The following is a 26,285-nucleotide window of genomic DNA, read 5'->3' as shown; positions in this document are numbered from 1 at the left end:
CACTGAAAACTGATCACGTCACAAATGGCTAGTACATGAAAAAAAAATTAGTGTCAGAGAAATAAATGGACCAGTAGGTTTTTTATGCCTATTTCAATATATTAATTAGTGACTAATTAATCTATTAAAATATTCGCGTGAAACATGTACCGATATATTTTTTTACTTTGGTTCCTTTTCTGTGTCATGTGTTTACTGTATACATATAATCACATACATAATTCACAATTCACCAAGAAAAATCATTTCCCATTACCTAATTACTTTTTTGAGGATTACATAAGCCTCCTTATAGACTCCTAATTACTTTTGGCTGATAGCCAGGGCCACGATGTTTAGATAGTTCAAGCTTCTTGTTTACATATACAAGTACATTTCAGAAAAATGTAGATAACACATTAAGGAATTTATAAAGAATTTTAAGTGTAACAAAAAACATTTCCGACAAGGACATAATGTGGAAAATGAATTAGCAGGGACTTAAAAAGGTACTTGGTTTCTTTTATCTTTACTCCTCAAAGTTCGAACCATGATACATGGACAGAGGTTTGTACAAAATTCTATGCAGCTGTTACAAAGATCATACCTCAACATTTTTAATCTCCATGGTACCATCCACTAGCAATTCATGTGTCTCTTCATATGGATGGATAATGTCTTCTATTTTTAATTGAGAGAACAAGTTTTCTAGGCAAGGAGCATATGTCGTTAAAGATAACTTAATATTGTTATTTTCATACTAATATTTTAAAACGAATTAAACATAAATCGTAGGTCGTATTATATGCTCAACGGGAAAACTTGGGGCCAACGGACTTAGTAAAACGTTCTTACTAAATTCTACTACAAACATGAGCTTACTTGGTATCAACAGACTTGGGTATGATGGGCTTACACCTAATGCAAACAATCCTGTAAAACCAATACAAAGTGACAGGGTATAATTTACAATCCGAAATCATAATAATTCGTTAATCCTTAGATAGGTTATATCTATATCCAAATTAGGATTATATTATCGAACTAAAATATTATTTTTATGCACAATAAAATCATAATAAATCATATTAATATTATAACATCCATATTAAAATATATGTGCATCGCACATGTTATCTATACTACTATATTAAAACCAACTCAAGATAAATCGTTCATGAGAATTATGGCCTCGACAGAAAAATGAGCTTATTAAAATCTAATACAAAGATGAGCTTACATGGTATAAACATGATAGCTTATTAAGATCTATTACAAACAATCATCTTAAAAATACAAAGTGATATATTATAAGTTTAGAATCTGTAATCATAATTTTGATAATTCTTTAAATAATATATATCTATATCCAATTTAGATTTATTAATTTTCAATTATTATTATGCACAATATATTCATATTAGATTCAGAACATTACAACTATAATATTAAAATAAGCTCGTGCATCGCATGGGTTGTTCGATATTCTATACTACTATAAAGCCGAACTTAAGATAAATCGTTGGTCATTACAATGGGATTAACTACTCAGAATCAATGGATTTGATAAAAATGGGTTACTAAAAACTAATAAAACATATTTTTTTAAAATCCAATTCAAAGTGATAGCTTAAATTCTAATATGGAAATATAATATTTTTTTAGTGCTTTATATAGTATATTTTTATCCAATTTAGATATTAATATCCAATTAAAATAATATTATTATTCGCACTAAAATCATATTAGAATCATTCCATTATTTATATCACAATAATATAAACTCGTGCATCACATAAGTTGTTAGTAGTACTATATTAAGTCGCATTCAAGATAAATCATTTGTCGGTATTTTGGGCTAAACACATTCGTGAAGTGAGCTTATTAAAATCCAATACAAACATATTTATTAAAAACCCGATCTATTTATCTATATATTATATACTCCCACCTTTAATCTAAACTACTTTATTTCTTGTTAATAGGCTAAAACATAATTGAACTCACTTCTTTGTAGTTGGGTAATTGAACTCAAAAAGTTTGTAGTCGACTAACTTGCATTTACATGATCATTGTCAACATATTTAAATGGACTAACCGAGTGCTGATATGGCTCTATGATATGTTAAAAACACCAGATGGCTTGCTAATTTGTCATAATTCGAGTACAATATACATTGATAGGGATCGATAAATGGGGGAATGTTATACATATACATTAATATATATATAACTAAGTATTAAAGAGGCTGAGTAAGCTTATGGGATTAAGAACTGAGATGATAGTGAGATGATAGGTATGAGTACATCAACACATGTACAAAAGCACCTACAACAATAAAGTCTTACATTATACCTAAACAATTGAAATCAATTAATCATAATACCCATAAATTGAAAAGGCATTGAATTCAAAATGCGTATATGAACACTAGAAATTAACTCATCGATTCATTATTTTTTTTGTTTCTTTTTGGTCTGATCCCTTCTCCATCTTTCAATTCCTTCCTTCGATTTTTTTTTCTTTGATCATACTTCTTGAGCAATTTGATCTGCTTTCCTTTTCATCTTCATGTGTAAATAGTATTAATATATAACTGTTTCTAAACTTTGTATTTGATGTGCGCGGTTCAAAAGGTTCAGTCTTATTTATGTTTTAATTGTGTCTAATTGTACCAGTGGACTTACGGGTCATAAAGCCTACACGCATAGCTAAAAAGACTTAACGTCCCTTTGTTACAAATCAACAAAAATTAAAGCAAAAGGTTTTTTTCTTTAATTATTCAAGTGCAAGTTAATATTAGTAAAGAAAGTTAATATTTATTTTATTATGTGTTCCTCGACACTGAGGGCATCCCTCAAACGAAACCAAACTAAAGTAATTATTGAAACCGTAATAATGGACTTAGCACGCTTATTTTTTTATGTATTGATTATAATTAGATACTTAAATTTCAATCCTTTTTTTTCTAATTCTGACAAAATATTATAGTAAACATATATGACCTTATTTCGTATCTCACAGAAAATAAAGTTACTAATAATTTGATAATTGAATTCTTCTTTAATGTTATACAAGCGTGTAACCCGTGCAATGCACAGATTAATTTTAATATTTTTTCCTATTATTAGTATAATCTTATTTTTATAAAAAATAAATAAATTATTTAATAATCCGTGCGCTGTCCGGATTAATTTTGACATTTTTCAAGGAAATATGGTATAATTGATTGATTTGATCTTGGTTAACACTATTCTAAAATTTGTTAGCACTTTTCAAAATAATATAGACACATATAATTTATTAAAATAATTAATTTATATATCAAATTTAACTACAAACTCTATTAATCGCCCAAATTCTTATAAACCTTTTTTTTATTAAAAGTAAAACATTTAATAAAATATAAAATAGAATAATAGATTATTAAATAATTTATTAAATTAATTGAAATTGAACAATATGTTATTAATTAATAATATATATTTTGTACGATAAATTATCCTATAACCCGTGCGGTGCCCGGTAATTTTAATATTTCTTGTCATACTTTTGTAAATTACTTATTTTCATAAAAAGAAAATAAATTATAAAATATTTAATGTAAATATGAAATTAATGATATAATTATTTTTTTATGTAAGTAGTATAGTAGAGTTTGTAAAGAAGTTAGAGTTTAAGTTATAATATAGATATAACTACTACACAAATGATAGAGTTTGTAGTTATGTTGGATACATAAATTAAATATTTTAATAAATTATATGTGTTTAATTTTTTTTGGAAGGTGGTAGCAAATATTTTAGGAAGGTGTTAAGCACCAACCAAACCAATCAATTATAATAGTATAGTATAGATGGTTTCTCCCTATAGCATTTAAATAACTATATAATTTACATGATTAACAAATCATTATCATGTTTTACCTACATGTTTGTACTCAAAATATCAAACTATTATAACCATAATATTTTATATTGTATTTTATTTTTAAAAATTATACAATATTCAATAGAATATATTTGAGCCTAATCATACTAGCTTTATTTCTTTTAAGGCCACAACCTCAAATACTTTTAAAATGTTTGTTTGAGAAGCCACATAAATATAGAAAGAAGATTATGAGATGGTTTTTGTAAGTATAATACATTAATTATTGTTTTTTATCTATGATTGTCCATCTTCTATTCCCATAGAAAATTAAATAATTTTGATTATACTTGTATCATTTCAAAATCCAATATAATATTCTCCCAAACATATGACTTACTTTTAAAAATCTATATATTATGAAATATATTTATTCAAATTATAATATTACTATTTTGGCATTTATTTTTTAAAAAATGAAGATGGTAAGAAGAATCTAGAACGTCCATTTCAATTCTAGCACTCGTACTTCTTAAAAACATCCGTAGAAGTTTAAATTCACATATGTTAGCTCTATTATGTTAGATGTATGTCTTAATAACCCCACTAAAATTTTTCTACACACATATGTGTATTATTTGTACAAGTACCCCCCACAATCTTGTGTTATCCCTTATAAACTCTAAGCTTAGGTAATGATAAACTTGAGATAATTGTTTTAACTCTCATGTGATTATTCTCTTTGTAGGAAATTAATTAATGTTTTTATGGGTGTTGTATGAAATATATATTTAAATATATGTCTATGTGACCAACTTAAACTATATATGGATTCATTTTATGATATTAAGGATTTCAATTTTGTAATTGTAAATAAAATTTCACACTTTGTAGTGTTTCAAGATTTAAGGTCTCGCGGATCAACAGAATTAATTTACACTGAGAAATACATTTAGAATATATTATAATTGCTTTGATTTTTTGTTTTTCTTTTAAAAATTAGTATCTTAATTATTTTAAAGCATCAACATGTTAACATGTTTAGTTTCTGAAATTTGAGTAGTTTTACTCTATTGTTTCGCGTACAGCAAGAACAATATCAAGGGCAACACCAAGGCCAATACCCAACATTCATTCTGCAAGGACAGTCACAAAGCCAAGACCCAACCTGGGTCCCAACAAGAAGAAGATCAGCGACAAGTTCAAGGGCACACAGGTAAGAACATATTATTCATCTACTTTTTTAGATTCCTAAATTAGGGAGAATTCTTTATCTTTTGAAAGTGACTCAAGCACTACTAAAATTTAGTAGATCATTAAACAAAACAAAGGATAACCAATAAAGGTTGTTTGTACCAGCTGACTTATTGCATTATAGAGTCATGGAGACTCCGTATATTTTTGGTGCCCACCTACACTATTGCTTCTACGTTCTGATGTCATTGTGTGAACATATAGGAATTTGTTAAGAACTTTTGCCGAGGATTGGATCATCATTTCCACTATTATCTTTGTTGATTTATCTTCAATCATCATCATCATCAATCATTACACAAAGAGTTATCTTCATCATCATCAATCATTACACAATAGACGTGCTACAATCTTTCTTTTTACGCTCCATCACCGAAAGTCTACTTCATCATGCATACAACCACGTGAAAAGATTAAATTTTTTTAGTGGTTTATAGAGTCGATAGACCTTGCTTCTTTTTGTCATTGCGGTAAAGATACATTTCTTGACAATCTCACTAATCTCATCTAGCTTTTTCTTTTCTTGTCAGGAATATGTGCATATGCAATGCAACCGAAAATTCTTAGATTTCCAAACCAAGTGCTTTGCCAATCGCCGACCTTGTTGGAAGATAAAGATACTTTGGTGCCATTTTTTGTGATACATTGCTCGGCTTGCTTTTTTGTGGGATACTTATACATGTTTGATATTTAATTACAGGTTTTGCTTCTGTTCTTTGTGTCTATTCATTGCAAAACTTCTCTCTTTGTAGTTATCATGTGAGAGACAGACAGCTAGACCTGTTAGAAGTCAAACTCTCCATAAACATAATAAATAAAATACAAGTGTGAATAAGATGAGAGACACATACAGCTTCCTGAAAATATGGTAGGCAGGAAAATCCAAAGCACATGCATGCATACACAGTGTGGAGAAAATTGTGGAGCAAATAAAGGTAGGCTGCATATGTTCTCAATACACGGTTAGTTGTTATAATAATATGATGCTGTAAGCAATGATGTAACCTTATGTTTGTTCAAGCCTATAAAAAGGCTGCAAATAGGTATTGTAATATGTACAAAAAAAGAAAAGAAAAAGAAGAGTTGTAGTTGAGAAAAAAAATCAGAGCCGAAGCTCTTTGTTAAAGAAAAAGGCAGGAGCCTTGTGTTTGTGTCAAGAGTATATAAGCTGTAGTTATTATTGTTATTAATATATACAGGTTGTGTTTGTGTTATACAAAGCTTTATATATTGTTCAAGGCCAATCTACGCTTCCAATAAGTGGTATCCGAGCCAAGGTTCTGTTCAGGAAAAATGGCGAATATGATGCAACCGCAAATTCCAAAATTGACGGCAACAAATTATGGGAACTGGAGTATACAAATGAAGGTGTTACTCGGTTCTTACGATAACTGGGATACTGTGGAAAATGGGTATAGCGAGCCCGTGATGCAGCCGCTGAAGCAGCTCTTCCAAATGCCGAGAAGACGACGTTAAAGGAGTCCCGTAAAAAAGATAAAAAGGCGTTATTCACAATTTTTCAAGGTGTTGATGAATCTACCTTTGAAAAAATTTCTGAAGCAAAAACAGCAAAAGATGCGTGGGAGATTCTGCAGAAATCATTCCAGGGTGTCGAAAAGTTAAAAAAGTGCGGCTCCAAGTTCTACGTGGCGAGTTCGAAAATTTAAAAATGAAAAGCTCCGAAAATATGGTTTTGTTACGCGTTTGAAAACGGTGACAAACGAGATGAAAAGAAACGGTGAAAGTCTTAATGATATCCGGGTCATGGAAAAGTTGCTCCGTTCATTGACAAGAAAATTTGATTACGTTGTTACATCAATTGAGGAGTCAAAAGATCTATCCACAATTTCCATTGATGAGCTCGTAGGTTCCCTTCAAGCCCACGAGCAACGAATGAACCAGTATGATGATGCAAGCCATTTGGAGAAGGCGTTGCAAAGTAAGGTGTCCATCAGTGACAGTTCTGGCAGTAGCAGTTCTGCACGTGGCAGAGGTGGTTTTAGAGGTGGCTACCGAGGTGGACGAGGACAAGGAAGGCAGTCCTTCAATAGAGGCCAGAATTCGGGAAGTTATCAATCATCTGGTCGTATTCAAATTTTAGAGGCCGAGGAAGAGGTGGATTTCAACAACGAGGTGATAAATCTCAATTTCAGTGTTATAACTGTAATAAATTGGCCATTCAGTTATGAGTGTAGATCCCCGAAGGTGGAAGAAACTAGTCATTTTGCAGCAGCAAAAGAAGATAAAGATGTTGGTACTGCTATGTTCCTCACTTATAAAGGAGACGAGGAAAGCAAGAAGAATGTTTGGTATCTTGACTCAGGGCCAGCAATCACAGACTGGCCACAAAGGAATTATTTATGGAGATAGATGAAACCGTCAGCGGGGAAGTTACATTTGGCGATTCTTCAAAAATTCCTGTTAAAGGGGAAAGGTACAATTACGATTGTATCAAAGAATGGTGAGAAAAGGTATATAATGAGGTTTATATATACCTGCTTTGAAAAGTAATATCATCAGTCTTGGCCAACTTGTGAGAAAGGATATAATATTTCGAGATGCAGGATAATTCTCTCATCATCAGAAATCATGTTCGAGAATTAATTGCAGATGTGGAGATGTCAAAGAATCGTCTGTTCACACTTGATATGCAGACGAAAATGCAGAAGTGCTTGAAGTCGGTCATTAAAAATGACTCATGGTTATGGCATTTAAGATATGGTCATCTTGGATTTTCTGGCTTAAAATTAGTGTCAAAAACAAAGATGGTGGATGGCTTGCCAGAAATTAATGAACCAGAAAATTTGTGTGAAGCATGTTGTCAAAGGAAAGCAACACAGACAAAGTTTTCCTGTTGGAAAATCATGGAGAGCCAGAAGGCCATTGGAGATTGTCCACACTGATATTGCTGGTCCGTTTGATATCCCATCACTCGGAGGTAACAGATATTACCTAACATTTATTGATGATTTTAGCAGGAAAAGTGGGTATATATCATTAAAGAAAAAAGCAGAGGCTCTTGATAAATTCAAGGAGTTCAAAGCACTGGCTGAAAAACAAAGTGGACATTATTTGAAGACACTCAGATCAGACAGAGGAGGCGAGTATACTTCAAACTTATTCAGAAGTTTCTGTAGAGCACATGGCATCAATCATCAGTTGACAACGGCGTATACTCCTCAACAAAATGGCGTTGCAGAAAGAAAAAATCGCACTATTCTTGACGTGGCAAGGAGCATGGTGAAAGCAAAGCATATGCCAAGAACTTTTTGGGCTGAAGCCGTGTTATGTGCTGTTTATCTGTTGAATCGTTGTCCAACAAAAAGTGTTAGAAACAAAACTCCAAATGAAGCATGGAGTGGTAGCAAGCCATCAGTTGGACATCTCAAAATCTTTGGGTGCATTGCATATGCACATGTTCCAGATCAGAAAAGGAAGAAACTGGATGATAAAGGCGAGAAATGCATCTTTACCGGATATGACAAAAGAAGCAAGGCATACAGACTGTATAATCCACTAACGAAGAATTTAATCATTTCTCGAGATGTTGAATTTGATGAATCAGATTACTGGAGATGGAGTGATGAAGAAAGAAAAGTTAGAGGTTTATTCTTTAATGATGATGATGATGACGATGATGACCCCAATATTGAAGATGACGGAGATGATGATCCAACACCTCCACAAAGTCCAAATCAACAAACTCCCGCATCAACACCATCAACAGGAGGAAGCAACAGTTCAGGGGGAGCACCAAGCAAGATGCGGAGTCTGGATAATATCTATGAAGCAACAAGTCTGGTACAAACAACATTTGATTATTCTTTATTTTGTTTAATGGCTGAATGTGATCCAGTTACATTTGAGGAAGCTTCTGAAGAAAGCAAATGGAACAAAGCCATGGATGACGAAATTGGTGCAATCAAGAAGAATGATACCTGGGAGCTCACAGATCTTCCAGAAGGACACAAAGCCATTGGTGTCAAATGGGTCTACAAGACAAAGACCAATCAAGATGGTGAAGTTGAAAAGTACAAGGCAAGGTTGGTGGCTAAAGGCTACAAACAGAGATATGGCATTGACCTATGATGAGGTGTTCGCTCCAGTTGCAAGAGTTGATACTATAAGACTTCTTACAGCAATTGCAGCTCAGAATCAGTGGAAGATTTTTCAGATGGATGTCAAGTCGGCATTCTTGAATGGTTCCCTCGAAGAAGAAGTCTATATTGAGCAGTCTCCAGGATATGTTCGAAAAGGCCAAGAAAATAAAGTCTACAGACTGAAGAAAGCATTGTACGGATTGAAACAAGCCCCACGAGCATGGAACACAAGGGTTGATGAATACTTTCAGAAAAATGGTTTTGTGAAGAGTCCATACGAGCATGCTCTCTACACAAAAACAAATTCAGGGGGAGATATTATGATCGTTTGCTTATACGTAGATGACATGATCTTCACTGGAAACAACCCTGGTATGTTCGATGATTTTAAGAAAGTTATGACTAACGAATTTGAGATGACAGATATTGGTCCAAATGTCTTACTTTCTTGGAGTCGAGGTGAAGCAAAGCAAAGATGGAATTTTTATGTCGCAGAAAAAAATATGCCGAGGAGATTTTAAAGAAATTCAGAATGGAGAAATGCAAGCCAGTGAGTACGCCAGCAGAGTCAAGCATAAGCTCAGAATTGACTCAACAAGGGAGTCGGTAAATCCGACATTATTTAAAAGTTTGGTTGGAAGTTTGAGGTACCTAACTTTCACTCGTCCAGATATTATGTATGCAGTTGGATTGGTTAGTAGGTACATGGAGAAGCCGAAGCAAGATCACTTCATGGCAGCTAAAAGAATTTTGCGGTATATAAAAGGTACACTTGATCATGGTCTGTTTTACACGCATTCTCAAAATTCAAAATTAGTTGGCTACTCAGATCGTGATTATGGTGGAGATTGGATGACGGGAAAAGCACATCAGGATATGTTTTTCATATCGGTTCAGCAATATTTCTTGGTCATCAAAGAAACAACAGACAGTTGCCCTCTCAACATGTGAGGCAGAGTACATCGCAGCAGCAGCATGCGCATGTCAAGCTATGTGGCTAGGCTATATATTGGGAGAATTAAATCTTGCCAAAGAAGATCCAATTACTATTTATGTGGATAATAAATCTGCTATTTCACTCGCGAAAAATCCGGTGTCACACAGTCGCAGCAAGCACATCAACATAAAATATCATTTTATTCGAGAGCAGGTGAACGGAAAAATTGTGGAGTTGGTACATTGTAGGACTGAAGAAAATTTAGCAGATATTTTTACAAAGCCGTTGAAGCCGGACGTATTTCAAAAAATGAAAAAAGAAGCTTGGAATGGAAAGTCGAGTTTGAGGGGGAGTGTTAGAAGTCAAACTCTCCATAAACATAATAAATAAAATACAAGTGTGAATAAGATGAGAGACACATACAGCTTCCTGAAAATATGGTAGGCAGGAAAATCCAAAGCACATGCATGCATACACAGTGTGGAGAAAATTGTGGAGCAAATAAAGGTAGGCTGCATATGTTCTCAATACACGGTTTAGTTGTTATAATAAATATGATGCTGTAAGCAATGATGTAACCTTATGTTTGTTCAAGCCTATAAAAAGGCTGCAAATAGGTATTGTAATATGTACAAAAAAAAGAAAAGAAAAAGAAGAGTTGTAGTTGAGAAAAAAAATCAGAGCCGAAGCTCTTTGTTAAAGAAAAAGGCAGGAGCCTTGTGTTTGTGTCAAGAGTATATAAGCTGTAGTTTATTATTGTTATTAATATATACAGGTGTGTGTTTGTGTTATACAAAGCTTTTATATATTTGTTCAAGGCCAATCTACGCTTCCAACAAGACCTTCTCCTTTTCGATTTAAATTCCAATTATCCTCTTGCACTTGTCCTTTTGTAATGTACCTTATAAAGTTCTCATTTTTGGTTTAAAAATCTAATAACCTAAGAGATTCTCATGCTTTTGGATTACTCATCTGATGAGCCTAGAGAACTGCTCCTGAATTCACATCTGATGAACCTTTGGAACTTCTCCTCTTCAATTCATCATGTGGGCCCGTGGAGCCATGTGCCCCAGTCGTCTGGATATGCTAATCAGGAGCTTATTCTCATTCATTCTCAAGACACCTGCAATAGTGATCCTCGCTCCTCCGACATTATTAAACTTGTGCTCTGAATTATGCTGCTGGTTAAATAGGCTTGGGAGGTTAAAGGAATTTCCATAATGTTGTTCACAGAGGTCAAATGGTTCACGGCTACTGGCAACATCTGAAAATTCAGAATAGTTGCAACACTAATGGAATTGTTTTGATAATATTAATAATTTACACCCATAATGCACAGCAGGTCCAGGGTCCATCACCCATGCTGGAAAGCAAACATTTGCAGTAATGATACAGTTGGAACTTAAACCGTGTACTTCTGAACTGCAGTTGAGTCTGGAGGCACACGGATGTGAGTATAAAGTTGAAGTTGACCCCAAACAAGTAGAGAAATAATGTATCATATCATAGAGCATCATGTTGCAAATGTGTGTACATAAGAAAAAATCTGTTACACTAGTGAAGATGCACAGTCTTCCTTCTTCAAAGTCTTGGGAGAGATGATGCTTAATCCGTTGTACTAGTACACTCATTCCCTAAAATTTAAGTTACAAAAATTAGGAGAATGAATAACTAATCTATTGCAGTTTCTCTTATGTCCTCTTAAAGCGTTACCAGGTATGACTGGAACAGTTATAACCTAATCAAGGAACAATACTTTAACAAAAATAAAAATATTTTAAAAACCCATGTTTAATTAAATCCTCGTGAATGATATAATTAATAAACCTGACAATCAAGCAACAATACTTTTATTAAAACAAAAAATATTAAAAAAACATATAAACTTTGCACATATTATTCCTTCATAAATGAAAAGGATATAAGATGAAAACAATTTGAAGTGGTCGAAACAATACCTCAACCCTTAATTTTCTCCGGATGAGACTTACCTTTGGTGTTGGTGTCTCTTAACATATTAACCACCACAACCGTGAACATTTGGCAAACCAAGTCATTGCAAGAACATACAAGAACTAATATGCCAATATATGGAATTTGTGAAATAAAGGATGTAATGAGATTAAATATTTCTTTATTACACAAGAGAATTTATTTGAATTTTAATTGGAAAGGCAAAACGTGATAGGATCCACGCCCAAAGCACTTCCATCAACTGAAAAAGGTGAAAGAGAGGTAGATAACTGAGAGGGTTAGAGAAACCATATGGTTTGTTGCACCACTAAGTACAAATGAAAGAAACAAAGTTGAGAGACATCAAAATGAAGTATAATATCATTTAGCCAAGAACTATTGAAAATTGGAAAATCGGTGAGGGTAATTCTTCAAGAATTCAAAGTTTATGATGTCGAATTTATTAGATCCCATCTTTCCCTTGATTAAGTCATTTAACATGTGGATCAACTTATATATTACGTCATTTTAACAAACCCCTCATATTTAGATGAGATATCACTATAAGAAAAATAGGTAAATACGACCGGCCAAAAGTCCTCGCATTTACCTAAATATGTCAGGACACGGTCGTATCTTTTAGTTTCTGGATCGGTCATGATACGGGAGGAATATTTAGTAAGTCAGTCATTTTTAAAGTAAATTGGACCAGCTAGTTTTGACCATTTAAAAAAAAACCGCTTAAATTCAACTGGCCAAATTTGACCAAGGTAGTTGAATTTGACTTTTCACCAAAAAATTTCAAAATCCCCCCCAAACTATTAAATATTTTGAATAAATTTAAAATGTCTGCCTAAAATTAAATTGACCATATATGGTCAAAGATGCGAATCTAAATTTCACCACCTTCGGTTGAATTAACAAACACCAGTTTTAAGAGACAAATCTCTCGCTGGAAATTGGAAAATTTCCAGATTCCAGTGAGTTTACCCAGGTCCAGTCATATTCCAGCAGCTTTAATTTCTTCAAAAAAGCTCAGTTTTTAGTCCAATTTTTCAATTTAATACACTCAAAATTGACCCAACAATCTCATATTCATATCCAAACTTACAAATAACTAGCATTTAACCGATTCCGGTCAAAATCAATTGAACGTCTATAAAGAAAAAAACAACATTAACAAAAAATTCACCAAACTAAAAAAACCTTAATATAAACAATTTCCCCACCACATACCAAGCATGTAAATCGAGCAACACAGTCAATCATAAATCATGAAAAAATTATCTACACGCTCATGTTCAATGATCTATCGATTCGTAACTTCAAAACACATCAATAAACAACCTAAAGTAAAAAGTCTAATTCGAATTAAAATCAAGAAAATGGAAATTTTTGAAAAATTATCTACCTAGCTCTCTACCGAATTTTTACCTTCAGGAGGGAGAGTAAGATGGTGGGAGGGACACAAATAGAAATAGAGGGGGAGAGAGAAAAAGAGAAGGGGTGGGTTACGTGAGTGAAAGGAGGGCTTCGGGTTAAAAATTTTATTTTATCATTTTTTTGTTTTTTTACTTATAATTTGGTTTTATTAAATGTAAATTCAACCATTGGATGAGTGTTTTAGGGGTTAAATTTGGTGTGTTAGATCTAATGCAAGGGGACTACAGAAGTGGCACTAAATTCAACTGTAACCGTTCGAATTTAGGAGTGTCGATTAATATTTTTCTTATGCTTTCTTATAATTTCTAGAAAATTAAAATTGTAATTAATTAACTTTTTTCTTACAATATTATAATATTAAAAATATAATAAATTATATTAACAACTTGTTATTTTAATAAAAAATTTAAAATCATGAAGTTGGTCAATTTGAGCATAAATTCCACGAAAAAGATTGTGTGGTGAAATATTTAGTTAAGTTAATGATACCTTATTTGTTAAAATAATCGAGGTCTAATGATTAAAAATTGTTAAAATTTGCATATAACATTTTCTTGTAACCATTTTAACATCCATGTGGTTGGATGGTCTAATATTATTCTAAATAGTAGGAACACTCTATGGTAAGAATCTCAACCCCCTAAATTCGAATTTGTAAAATAATTCGAATAATCACATCCGTAATAGATTACTCAAAATAAATGAGATATAAATTAAAAACTAAAACCCTAATCGATACCCTAAAATTTAAATTTATAACCCCATGTAATCATATTACCTACTCTAATGTAGAGATTCGAAAACAAGTTAATTATTAGCTCACTAATATTTTGTCAAAAATTATAGTGAATGTAGTCAGTCGACTTGGAACGCGATAATTCTTTCATAATTTTTTAAACTTTTTTTTATAAATATATATTTAAATTTCACGGAAGTATCATAAAATTTTAATAAAAGTTCTTTCATCACATATATTTTTATACCATATAAACTTGTAGTTGGGATGAATGTTATTATTGTGTGTATACATATTTTTTAAAATATTCACTAATTTTTAAATAGTTTAAATAAATTATTAAAAATTTTGAATATATTAAATACAATTGAATGTGGCCAAATTAGATACATACAAACGGATTTGTGTAGAAATATAAATTTCAAAATATAGGGGAATTTTCACCAACTTTTGCCCCAAAAGTTTTAAAAGTTATAGGAAATTTCATGTCATTTCCAAATAATAAATTTGACCAAAAATCGATTGAATTTAGGAGAGCCAAAAAATTCAATGCGGAAAATTTCATCCAATTTTTTTTAAAGAATCTCTCCTTGCTAACTAAAGGTAGTACACATGAAGATTATAAATGTATGTTGTTTTAAAACAAGCTAAGATACACTTTAATTTGCTTTTTATGAAATAGAATAGTCTTCGAGTTCATAATTTTGCATTTCTATATGTGATTAAATCATGTACTTATTCAATTACATATTAACTTAGGTGCGAATATTCTTGTAAATTCCATGTAGACCTAGCCGCATAAATATGACAATCTTCTAAGTTTTGTATTCATAGAAAATGATCAAATTATTTCATTGCAGTTGCAAGTTTTATGTATATATTTTGTGTGAGTAAGTTGTATGGAATTACTTAAAAAAAACTCTTTCCCGTAATCTCAACCAATTTATTATACATTTATATTCTTAGAAAGTGGTATTATAGATTTTGTGATTTAGAGATGACTTTCACAAAAATATGTTGCGACCAAAATTTTCTGGTATGACGGAAAATAATTGTAATCAATTGAGTATTCAAACAAAGATAGGGTCTTTCTAGTGTGTGTCAATGTAACAAATACATTTACATGATCAGATAATTTTTATGAACGAGAGCCATTATTATTAATGAGATTAGAGCTAATAAAAAATTTAAGTTGCTAATGTGCGTCGGCATGGAGACAAACAAGAAAATCGATTTCGGTATTGTAAGAATCTCAAGATTTTTGAAAGATTATGGAATATGGATACAAAGAACCATACATGTTATCTTACCGTAATAACTAAGACTTTGAAGGGAAATCCACTAAGAGTTAAGAAGACTCTCTTTTTTATTAATCAAGTGGTGAATGGAGTAATTTTCTAAAGGATTTCTATGATATATCAACATTAAAGCTAACATGAGAAACTGTAAGTAAGTCCTAGAAAGCTCAAGAAAACCAATAATGAGAATATACTAGTTTTGTGTTCGTTTAATCATAAATATGAATATCTGATTAATATTTTATTAATGTGTAATATTAAAGTAGGTTAGTAAAATAGGAAATAAGTATATAAGTACATCTAAGTAAACATGTAAATATATAGAAAGTACAACTAATTTATACAAAATTTAAATATGTTAATAATTAAATAAGAAATAAGTATACAAATGCGTATAAATAAACATGCAATGCTTAGAAGTACAACAATGACCCGCCATTTAATTGAACCAACACACTACTTTCCTATTCATTATTAAATAATTAAGTATCTGTCATGAGTTGCATAGATGATAAAAAGGGTGTATATAGTAAATATGATGTCGTTATTTTCCTAGAATGAAAACTAATACGAACCCATTATATTTTCCCTTATTGCATGAAACTCTAAACCATTTTACAAAAGTTCAATAATTACTATATAAGTATTCTTTAAATAATTCACTTTTAGGTAAATAAATTAGAAAAAATTATTTAGGTTAGATTTGAAAAAATATTGTCCTAAAACTGTAAATTTATTAGTTGGATTACATTTAATCAACAACTAATTTGAAAGAGATAAGACCACATATAGACTATATATAACATTAATGCGTTATCCTAATTACCTATATTTGCTAACTTATTTAATTTATTTTGTGTGTTCTTTATATGTATATCTTTTGTAATTTATTTTGTGTGTTCTTTATATGTATATCTTTTGTTCCTCTTTATACATATATATGCATTTTTATTTATATATATATATATATATATTTATAGGTATGAGTGTGATATATAGAGAGAATAAATGTGGCTGTCTTAATTTGTTTCAATTGTGTTGTTCATATGATTTTTTTATGTGTACGGTGTATTCATCTTTATACATATATATGTATAAGTATGATGAGAAGGAGAGAATAAACGTGGCTCTCTATAGTAAACTAATAACCGAATGTGTTTTTCATCTATATTTTATAAATTTTTTATGAACTTGGTAAGAGTTAAATCTCACTGTTATATGTTCTTCAAAGACTTTAGTTTTTTGAGCTTCATTAGTTGTTATTGTTCATTTTTTATGATTTAATATGAATAAAATATGTAAATTATACAATTAGTAAGTTGTATTGTTATTTTGTGTCATGTACATCAAGTTTCGATTATGTATACCTATGTTTGCGTAAGAGCTAGAGGGGGGTTTATTTGCGTCTTTATTTGATATGGTTTAGTGTTGTTAGTTCTCTATGAGTTCTATTTACGAATACGAATTAAGATTTCTAAGTTTAATCGTATGATATGAAATGAGAGTATGTAGAATTTTATCAATGCTTTTGATCTTGTTTTATTAGTGTTTCATTATTTTGACGATTTATCTGACTTGTAAATATGTTTTTTTTTGTTATATTTAGTATCTTGCATGAAATGATATCTAATTACTTGGAAATATTTTCTAATTACTTTGTAGTATGCAGGGAAAATGCTAATCAGAGACATGGGACGTGGTCGTGGACTTAGTCGAAGAACTTGTGCTATTTTACGAACACCTAGTCTACCTTCTCCACGCAATCAGAACACCCGTAAGATTACCAAAAACACTTGTAAGACCAATATAGAGACCCGAGCATGGAATGACCTAGATCACATTCCGATCGCAGTTTAGGGAAAAGAAACCCAGAACACCATGCCGCATCAAATTCCAAGTGGGACAGTAATTATTTAATATGTTTATCGTATAAATCTCATTCAACTTCAAATGTATGTGAAAAATATGAATAAGATTAGCTCATAGATTATGAAGCTTTTGTGTTTATGACTGACTACATTAAAATTAATTTTAAAGTATACACAATGATACAACAGTGAAGATATTGAATGCGACTATTCGTTCAAAATGGGCAGTTGGCATACACGTGTATTGCCATTCTTGCACAAAATTCGAAATGGGCTGAAGAAGTTACCAAGAAGTTTGTTGTATGTTATTTTTATTTTATAATTATGTACAGTACACACACCTAAGTTCTTTCTATTAATTAAGGCATTTGAAGATGTAAAAACCCCGGAAAGGCTAAAGAGTGTTTAGAATTATATGTCAAAAAGAGTATTAAAAAATTGGTCAATCAGTTTCTCCCTCTCTCTCGATGAGAGTCGGCCCGCCCCATCTTCCTTTAACCCTAATCATCACACCTCCTTCTTCACCCTTCTACCCATCTTCATCTCTATCTTCATCCTCTCTCTGCATCCATACAACATTTTTATCATTTGTTTTAACTTCCTTTCAATAAATATTGGATTCTGTTCAAAAATTCGCTTCTTTTTCGTTTCGTTTAATTGAGTTATTATTATAGATGGTGTCCGGCAGGTAGATAGTTGGGGTGCTTTTGATACGGTAGTGAAAAGCGCATGTGCTCACCTCTCACAAAATATTTTGTTCATAACACGAGGGCCCCTCTCAGTTTTTGCAATTGAGTCCTCTGAACATTGTACGATCCATGGAATTAATGTGAGGGCAATTGTGAAACTACTGTTTTCGGTGGAGATGCAGGCTGGATCGCTCGAGAAGAACCATTATCTTTATTTTTAATTTTCAGAATATTTGTATTTAGTCAGTTAAGCAATCCGGAACAAAGAGGCTAATTATTTAGTTCGTCTATTTGTTTTTCAACCTGGTGCATGATGAATTGGGGGTTTGTACCGATTGAATTTTTTTCATGTTATTAATGAAATATGCTATAAATTTGGAAAAAAAATAAATAATAAATTGGTCAATCAAGAAAAGGGGTGGTTCGAAGAAAGTGTAGAGTTTTCCAAGAATGCTATAGACATAGGCATTTTCATCATTATTTCACAATGACATAGAGAATTATAAGCTAATTATGATTATATGGTTTTTATACTCTCGTGTGAAAGGATTTTCGCATGGACTACAACCTTAATTACCTATTATATTATAATTGAAAATGTGATCAAGAGATTCTCAAATTCATTTATATTTTTTATCCCTATATAATATTAATAATTTTTATTTTTCTAATCTTTTTTTACATAATTAGATGTTATTGGTGCACTACTTATCATTTTTTTTTCTCATTTTCTTTTCATTAAAAGCATTTCTTTGTGATTACATATTGTTTTTGTTTACATTTGAATTTAATTGTGGATTAGAAATTTATTTTATATATTAAATTTTGGGTTCTTTGGAGTTTATTTTTGTTTTGGATGATTGTTGGCCAACTAAATTTATTTTAAATTTATCTCCACACGTGCTAGGCTTTTAAACACATACAAAACAATGCTTATAAGTAAAGTAAAATTAGTTTGAAATTATTATACAATTGATATATTACATATTATATAGACTTTGCTTGATACGAATGTTGGATAGATATTATTTAAAACTTTTGTCTATATAAAGTAATTGTTACTTATTTCAATTTTAAAAATTTAATTTATAGTTAATAATCAATAAAAAGATGTTATGACTATATAATTTATATAAAAGTAAATGAAATAAACTCTTCTTTGTTGTAGTTTTGAGTAATGTATACAAGAGATAACTAATATTATCAATTTAAGATATCTGCATATAGATCCTCACAAATTTAACAATATTTGATTAATAATAATTAACATGATACTAATTTATCTATTATTTCCAAACCGGTTACTACGATTACATTGCTTGAATTTAAAAGATAATAGATAATAAAAAATTAGTACAACAAGGACAGTGACAAAGAGGATGACTACGACCTCCTTGGACAATCAGATGTATTGTGCTGCTACAGTGTGGTCAACTGTGATGGCTGCCGCACTTTTTCTAGTTTTGGGGCAAGATTATGCAGAACTCCCTTAGCCGCAACTGTGATAGGGTGACCTTTCCCATCACCTCCTGTGCAAAACATTACACTATTTTAATAAAAATAAATAAAAATCAATATAAAAGAATCAAAAGGGAATTAGTATGTATACCTCCCCAGATCTTTGATGTATAATGAACAATCCCTGATAAAGCTACACATATGAAAAAATTTAAGGATTAAAAGTGTCAACCTATAATACAAAGCAAATCAAAATCTTATTTATTAGAAATTAGTTGTACCTTTAGCACAAAGATCCTGATGTCTTCCGGGGATCCGCTCTCCTCACCATCTTTGCAGCTCAATTGGTTGGTCATATACTAAATTTTGAAGTTCTGGAATATGGTAAGATTGGGGCGGCCGTCAAGGAATTAGGGATTATGGAGTATGTGCAACACCCTTAAGTTTATATAGGGGCTGGTATATAAAACATTAGAAATTTGTAGGAAATTTCTTAGAAATTTCTTTACTAATATTCTTGAATCAACTAATTTTTCTATTTGTCTATTATTTTTTTAGTTCATATTCTTTGTAAGGTTTAAAAACAAAAAATTACTTTTTGTTTGTTTTTTATAGTTGTATGATAAATATCAAAATAAATATTTATTAAATTTATTATTTTATTTAGTAATCCAAAACACAATTACAAATGATAAATTATTGAATTTTGTAATCGGTGCATATTTCCCACTCTCTCAGTCTCAATTCTATACATTTTCAAAGTGACTCAGAATTGTAAAATTTTGTTATATAAAAATTAACTACTCACTAGTTATATATATATATATATACAATAATCAAATAGAAACTAAAATTAAAATAAAAACTAGAAACTAATATCAGCCCTTAGATCAATCTAATCCAAGGGCCCCCTAGATGTAGTACACACGATATATATGCTCCCTCCTGCACATAATTCTAGTTTTTCCCCTCAGTTTTTTATTTAATTTTTTCTGTTAATTGGTGGAACTTTTTTTTGAAATCCGACTTCACTGTATTTTTCTCCATATGTGCCATGTTTTGACGTGATTTAACAAAAAAATTATTTTAGTTTTTAGTTTTCATTATAAGGAGGTTTGTATTAGAGTAGCCCCCTATATATATATATATATATATATAATATTGATGAGTACCATCACTTTACTCAATTTTCTTACTTTTTTTCTTCAAAATTACACTATTTCTTAATACCAAACCATTTGTATATATTTCAAAGGGACCGAGAGAGTTATATTTAAAAGTTCTACATGAATCATTCAAATTTGAACTTTTAAAACTAATTTACTTATTTTTTATAAAATATGTATTTCTAAATTAATTAAGTTAAACAATTTATAGGAGTAAAGAATTGGTACTAAATACAACAATTTTTTTTCAACCACATTATGTAATTTATAAAAAAACATCTTAGTGCAAATATATTATATTATATAATTTCAAATAATATATTAGTGTTTTTCCAAAAAATAAAATGGTGTAATACAAAAATGATCAAAATAGACTATTTATGACCATTTTCAACAATATTTCTTATGAAGTTGGTCGGTTACATTGTGATCGGATATAATTGATGAAAATATTTCTTTGTTTGTCTATAAACATGAAAAAGACCAACAAACCAAAGTTGACACGGACCACCGTGACATCCTAGTCAACCGTGACATGTGGCACATACATGCCAAGTAGGAAAAACCCGGGACCAAGCAAATGTGAATTGTAGATTTAAAAGTAACCAAAAACTTGGTCGGTTATCAAACTTTATTAAACATTCACCTTGCTGCCATGTAAATGGGTGGGACCAATACTCAAGAAAATGAAAAAGTTATTTATTACCTTTTTGATCCGTAATGACCATTATCATAGATCGAAAAGTCATTTCCGACTCAGACTCATCCAATGTGACATATTTGGTCGTAAGTTAATATAGGTGAAATTAATACAAACAGGTATTTAGAAAGTACACAAGTGAGATATAGACATCATAAGTTATATTCTAATTAATGATTATATGATTTCTAAGTTCTCCTCTAAAATGATTTTTCCATGGCCTCCAACCTTAATTACCTATTATATTATAATCACAAAATATGCTCAACCTTAATTGGCCCTTTTTTATTAAAAGCATTTATTTATGAGCTATTGTTTCTCTTTTTCTTTTAATTACAAGTATTATTAGTGACTACATATTGTTATATCACTAATATATATATCTATTGACATCCATAAGGTTGGATAGTTGAAAAATATTTTTAAAATAATCGAAACACTAATTCAAGATTCAACACTAGCTAGCTGTACTAGTCAAACTGATGCTTGACTGTTAAAATGTCAAACCAAATAAAATTATTTTGATATGAAATTTTGGGTACATCACTAATATATATATCTATTGACATCCATAGGGTTGGATTATTGAAAAATATTTTTAAAATAATCGTAACACTAATTCAGGATTCAACACTAGTTAGCTGTACTAGTCGAACTGATGCTTGACTGTTAAAATGGCAAACCAAATAAAATTATTTTGATATAAAATTTTGGTTATATCACTAATATATTTATCTATTGACATCTATACCGTTGGATTATTGAAAAATATTTTTAAAATAATCGTAACACTAATTCAGGATTCAACACTAGTTAGTTGTACTAGTCAAACTGATGCTTGACTGCTAAAATGTCAAACCAAATAAAATTATTTTGATATGAAATTTTGGGTACATCACTAATATATATATCTATTGACATCCATACGGTCGGATTATTGAAAAATATTTTTAAAATAATCGTAACACTAATTCAGGATTCAACACTAGTTAGCTGTACTAGTCGAACTGATGCTTGACTGTTAAAATGGCAAACCAAATAAAATTATTTTGAAATAAAATTTTGGTTATATCACTAATATATTTATCTATTGACATCCATACGGTTGGATTATTGAAAAATATTTTTAAAATAATCGTAACACTAATTGAGGATTCAACACTAGTTAGTTGTACTAGTCGAACTGAGACTTGACTGTTAAAATGTCAAACCAAATAAAATTATTTTGATATGCAATTTTGGTTATATCACTAATATATTTATCTATTGACATCCATACTGTTGGATCGTTGAAAAATATTTTTAAAATAATCGAAACCTTAATTCAAGATTCAACACTAGTTAGCTGTACTAGTCAAACTGATGTTTGACTGTTAAAAGGTCAAACCAAATAAAATTATTTTGATATGAAATTTTGGTTATATCACTAATATATATATATATATATATATTAACATCCATATGGTTGGATCGTTGAAAAATATTTTTAAAATAAATGTAACACAAATTCAAAAGTAAACACTAATTAGATGTATTAGTCAAAATCATGTTTGACTGTTAAAATGTCAAACCAAATAAAATTATTTTGATATGAAATTTTGGTTATATCACTAATATATATATTTATTGACATCCATACGGTTGGATTGTTGAGAAATATTTATAAAATAATCGAAACACAAATTCAGAAGTAAACAGTAGTTAGTTGTACTAGTCAAACTCGAGTTTGACTGTTAAAATGACAAGCCAAATTAAAGCCAAATATATTTATTTATATTTAAAATAATTATCAATATTTAATCTACTTAAATTTTAATAAAAAATTTATTGAAACATAAGTGAAAATTAAAGGGGGAAATGGACCTTTATTTCTAATTTTTCCAAAATAAAACACCACGCCTTTTGAGAAACAGGACAGTGTAATAATCTAATTGCTTCAGATCTGAATTTATTTTCATTTTCTCTTTCTTGCTTCTCTCTCTCCCCTTCACTCTTCCCCTCTCTTTCTCCCTCCCTCCTCTCCTGGTTATGCAAAATCTATACATACATAAATGTTTACTTTATTTCTAGCCTCCTTTGGTTGATTCGTATGCTTCTTTCACTGGGGCTTTAGTTATGGTTTCGTTTAGGATTTAAATTCGACTTCAATTTGGGGTTTTAGTCCGTCTTCAAAACTAGGGCTTTGGGGCTTATTTTTGGATTCAAGGAAGGCGTCTCTCTCTCTCTTTCTCTCTCTCTCTCTCTCTCTTCCTGGTATGCATATCTCTCTCCCCTCTCTCTATGCTCATATATCTCTCTCTCCCTCTCTCCTTCCCCCTCTCTTTCCCTCTCTTTGTATATATATTTGCGTGGATTTTGTAAATTGTACTGTAATTAGCTACTGATTTTCTTGTAGTGATTTATCTGGTAGATTTGTATTTATTTGTTTTTGTTTGTGTTGCTTAGAGAATACAAAATAATTTGAATTGTGAAGAACAGTCTTGTGGGAAAATATCAATAAATAACAAATCAGCTAATATAGTTCAATATTACCATTTCTTTGTTTAAGAAGGATTTTTTTTTCCAGATTGGCACTTGCATATCATATTCAATATTTTTGGTGTGTGTAATGCTGAGTTGTCTTCCGATATGCAGAACAAACCCCTGATTCGCAAAGTTGTTATGCTTTATGTACCTGGCCTTGACGCAGGTCTTTACTTGTCACAATCTAACGTACTCCACAGTTTCAAAGAGTACTGTGGCGTTCCAAGAGCAGTGTCAGCTCTAAGGTTGGTGACGTTTATCTTTTCTAGCATAATATTGGATTCATGCATTGCATTTCTTGAAAGTTTATGCTTTTGGTTTTTTGTTTGTTGATAGCTGTGTAGCAGATGGAATACAGACTATAGATGCTCTCCTTACATGCAAGGTGAAAATAAAAAGGGATATTGCTGAGCCTATAAGCAAACCTGTTCAGAATCAGAAATCTGATCAAGGTATATATCAGCTATAAAGTTGTAGACTTGTAGTGCTTTCTGGGTTAAAAGAAGTAAAATAGTAAACTATATTCGATGCAGGAACCTGTGATTCTGTTTTGATCTATCCTCTGGTGATCACTTGAAAGATTTACCATTTCCCCTGTTATATTACACACTCACAGAGACCGAACTAGACCAAAATGGTTACTTTCGTAGTCAACCAGGTGACAATATATATACAGTATACCATTTCCTTATTATGGCTAAATCGCAACAACATAGATATACAGTATAGATAATATACTTTCACATTAGAATTATTGAGTTTGTCTTGAACAGAATGTATGCACTGAGCACTATGCCGCTTATAAATTGATTCTCTACGTGGATCCTACCTCAATAATTAAAATAGGCTCACAACTTAGCGACATACTGAGCATTAAATCAAGAGTTCTTTTCCATGAATCAAACTCAACACTGACTAGCATCTAGTCTTCCTATCTCACACAAGTGATGTATTCACTGGCTGATGACAGTTTAGACGAATCAGGTCAAGGACGGATGCCTAACATTGGAAACAATATGTGTAATATTTCGATACTGAACTAGAGACTTATATCATGGCCAACTGGATATTAACATAATGTGCTGAATACTTTAATTAAGCCTGCCAGACAATGTACATCAATACCACGCGCTACTACACCTCTGTTCAGATGGTTTCTAACACTTTCCTCTTCTGTATTCTCTGCATTAATCTGGAAATTTTTTCTGCCTTCGAGCAAATCACATGTTATACACCGTTAAAATCATATCATAATCAAACCAACTATAGATCAGTTTATTTTGGGAAGATTGTACCTGAAGGCCTCCTCCTGAATACAAATGCTTTTTCATCGTAAGTAGAATAGTTGGTACACTATTTCCCCTTTGACCATAAGAACACTGCATTGAGTTGGCAGAAACCCCAAAAACACTGACACTGAACCAGTAGACAATTAATTTGTTATATAATTCAGTGAACCAGAATGAATTAGATCCAAATAAATTGATGACATTCGAATTCGATATATTAGCAATGTAAGAATGGCTACATAAAAAAACTTTGTTCTTCTAATCAATTAACTGTATAGTTCCAGATCGGATTTTCTTAGTCAGACTTGTTAGTTATTGATATTGCGGATTGAATTTTGATGGGATAATGACAGTGTCTCTATTGCATATGCTATAGCAGTATATGTGACTATATAGTCCGTACATCTATTGATTAATAGGGTTGTAGTGAAGGATATGGTAAAAATGTATTGCTTTTTATCTGTTCGTTTTGCTTGGTTTAGGTGGAAAGTTCTTAAAAAAACTTGTTCTATTGATTGGCAGGAAATCTGGTGAACCAAGCAAGAGGAAGTCATACTTGCCTGTTGATGAACAGTTCTTGATAACAAGAAATGGTAAATTTAATCTCAATATCCCTGGAATGTTTAGTTTCCTGTAAGTTGTTTTTTTTCTTTTTTACTAAGTAGATAGTTTTTATTTTGTTATAGGAACTTATTATTTTATAATTGATTGTGATCATTAACTTGTATTATCTATTCTAGTTGTAGTATCTTTAGTTAATATATGTATATAATATTGCCCCATGTGTTGTGTTCAATATATACTGAGTGTACATGTAAAAGAAAATGATCTTACATTTTTTAATACATAATGACCAGGATGTCATAAATAACGATGTTACTAAAATAAGCCAGATTAGACAGAGTTCATCCACCTAAAGATGCAATTGTCACAATGTGCGAACATGTTAGCAACTTGCTCCTGATCCTGTGTTCTCCGAAGCTACCCTAAGAAGGTATCTATCTAATAACCAAGTTGATAA

General features: G+C 31.0%; 1 protein-coding gene across 1 annotated transcript; it reads left to right on the top strand.

Annotated features, from left to right (window-relative positions):
* Window positions 1–6,829: 6,829 nt before the first annotated feature.
* Window positions 6,830–7,474, top strand: LOC141703166 (uncharacterized). The gene has a single exon (XM_074506760.1). It carries the CDS (start codon window positions 6,830–6,832, stop codon window positions 7,472–7,474), a length of 645 nt encoding a protein of 214 aa, XP_074362861.1.
* The last annotated feature ends 18,811 nt before the right edge of the window (window positions 7,475–26,285 follow it).

The sequence above is a fragment of the Apium graveolens genome, unplaced genomic scaffold (genome assembly GCF_009905375.1).
Source record: "Apium graveolens cultivar Ventura unplaced genomic scaffold, ASM990537v1 ctg6284, whole genome shotgun sequence".
NCBI lineage: Eukaryota > Viridiplantae > Streptophyta > Magnoliopsida > Apiales > Apiaceae > Apium > Apium graveolens.
The sequence above is the reverse complement of the archived record's forward strand: the minus strand, read 5'-3'. Positions and strand labels throughout refer to the sequence as shown.

Bases quoted from the DNA above. Each gene is read 5' to 3' on its own strand.
- LOC141703166 (XM_074506760.1), top strand. From the start codon at position 6,830: ATGAAAAGAAACGGTGAAAGTCTTAATGATATCCGGGTCATGGAAAAG.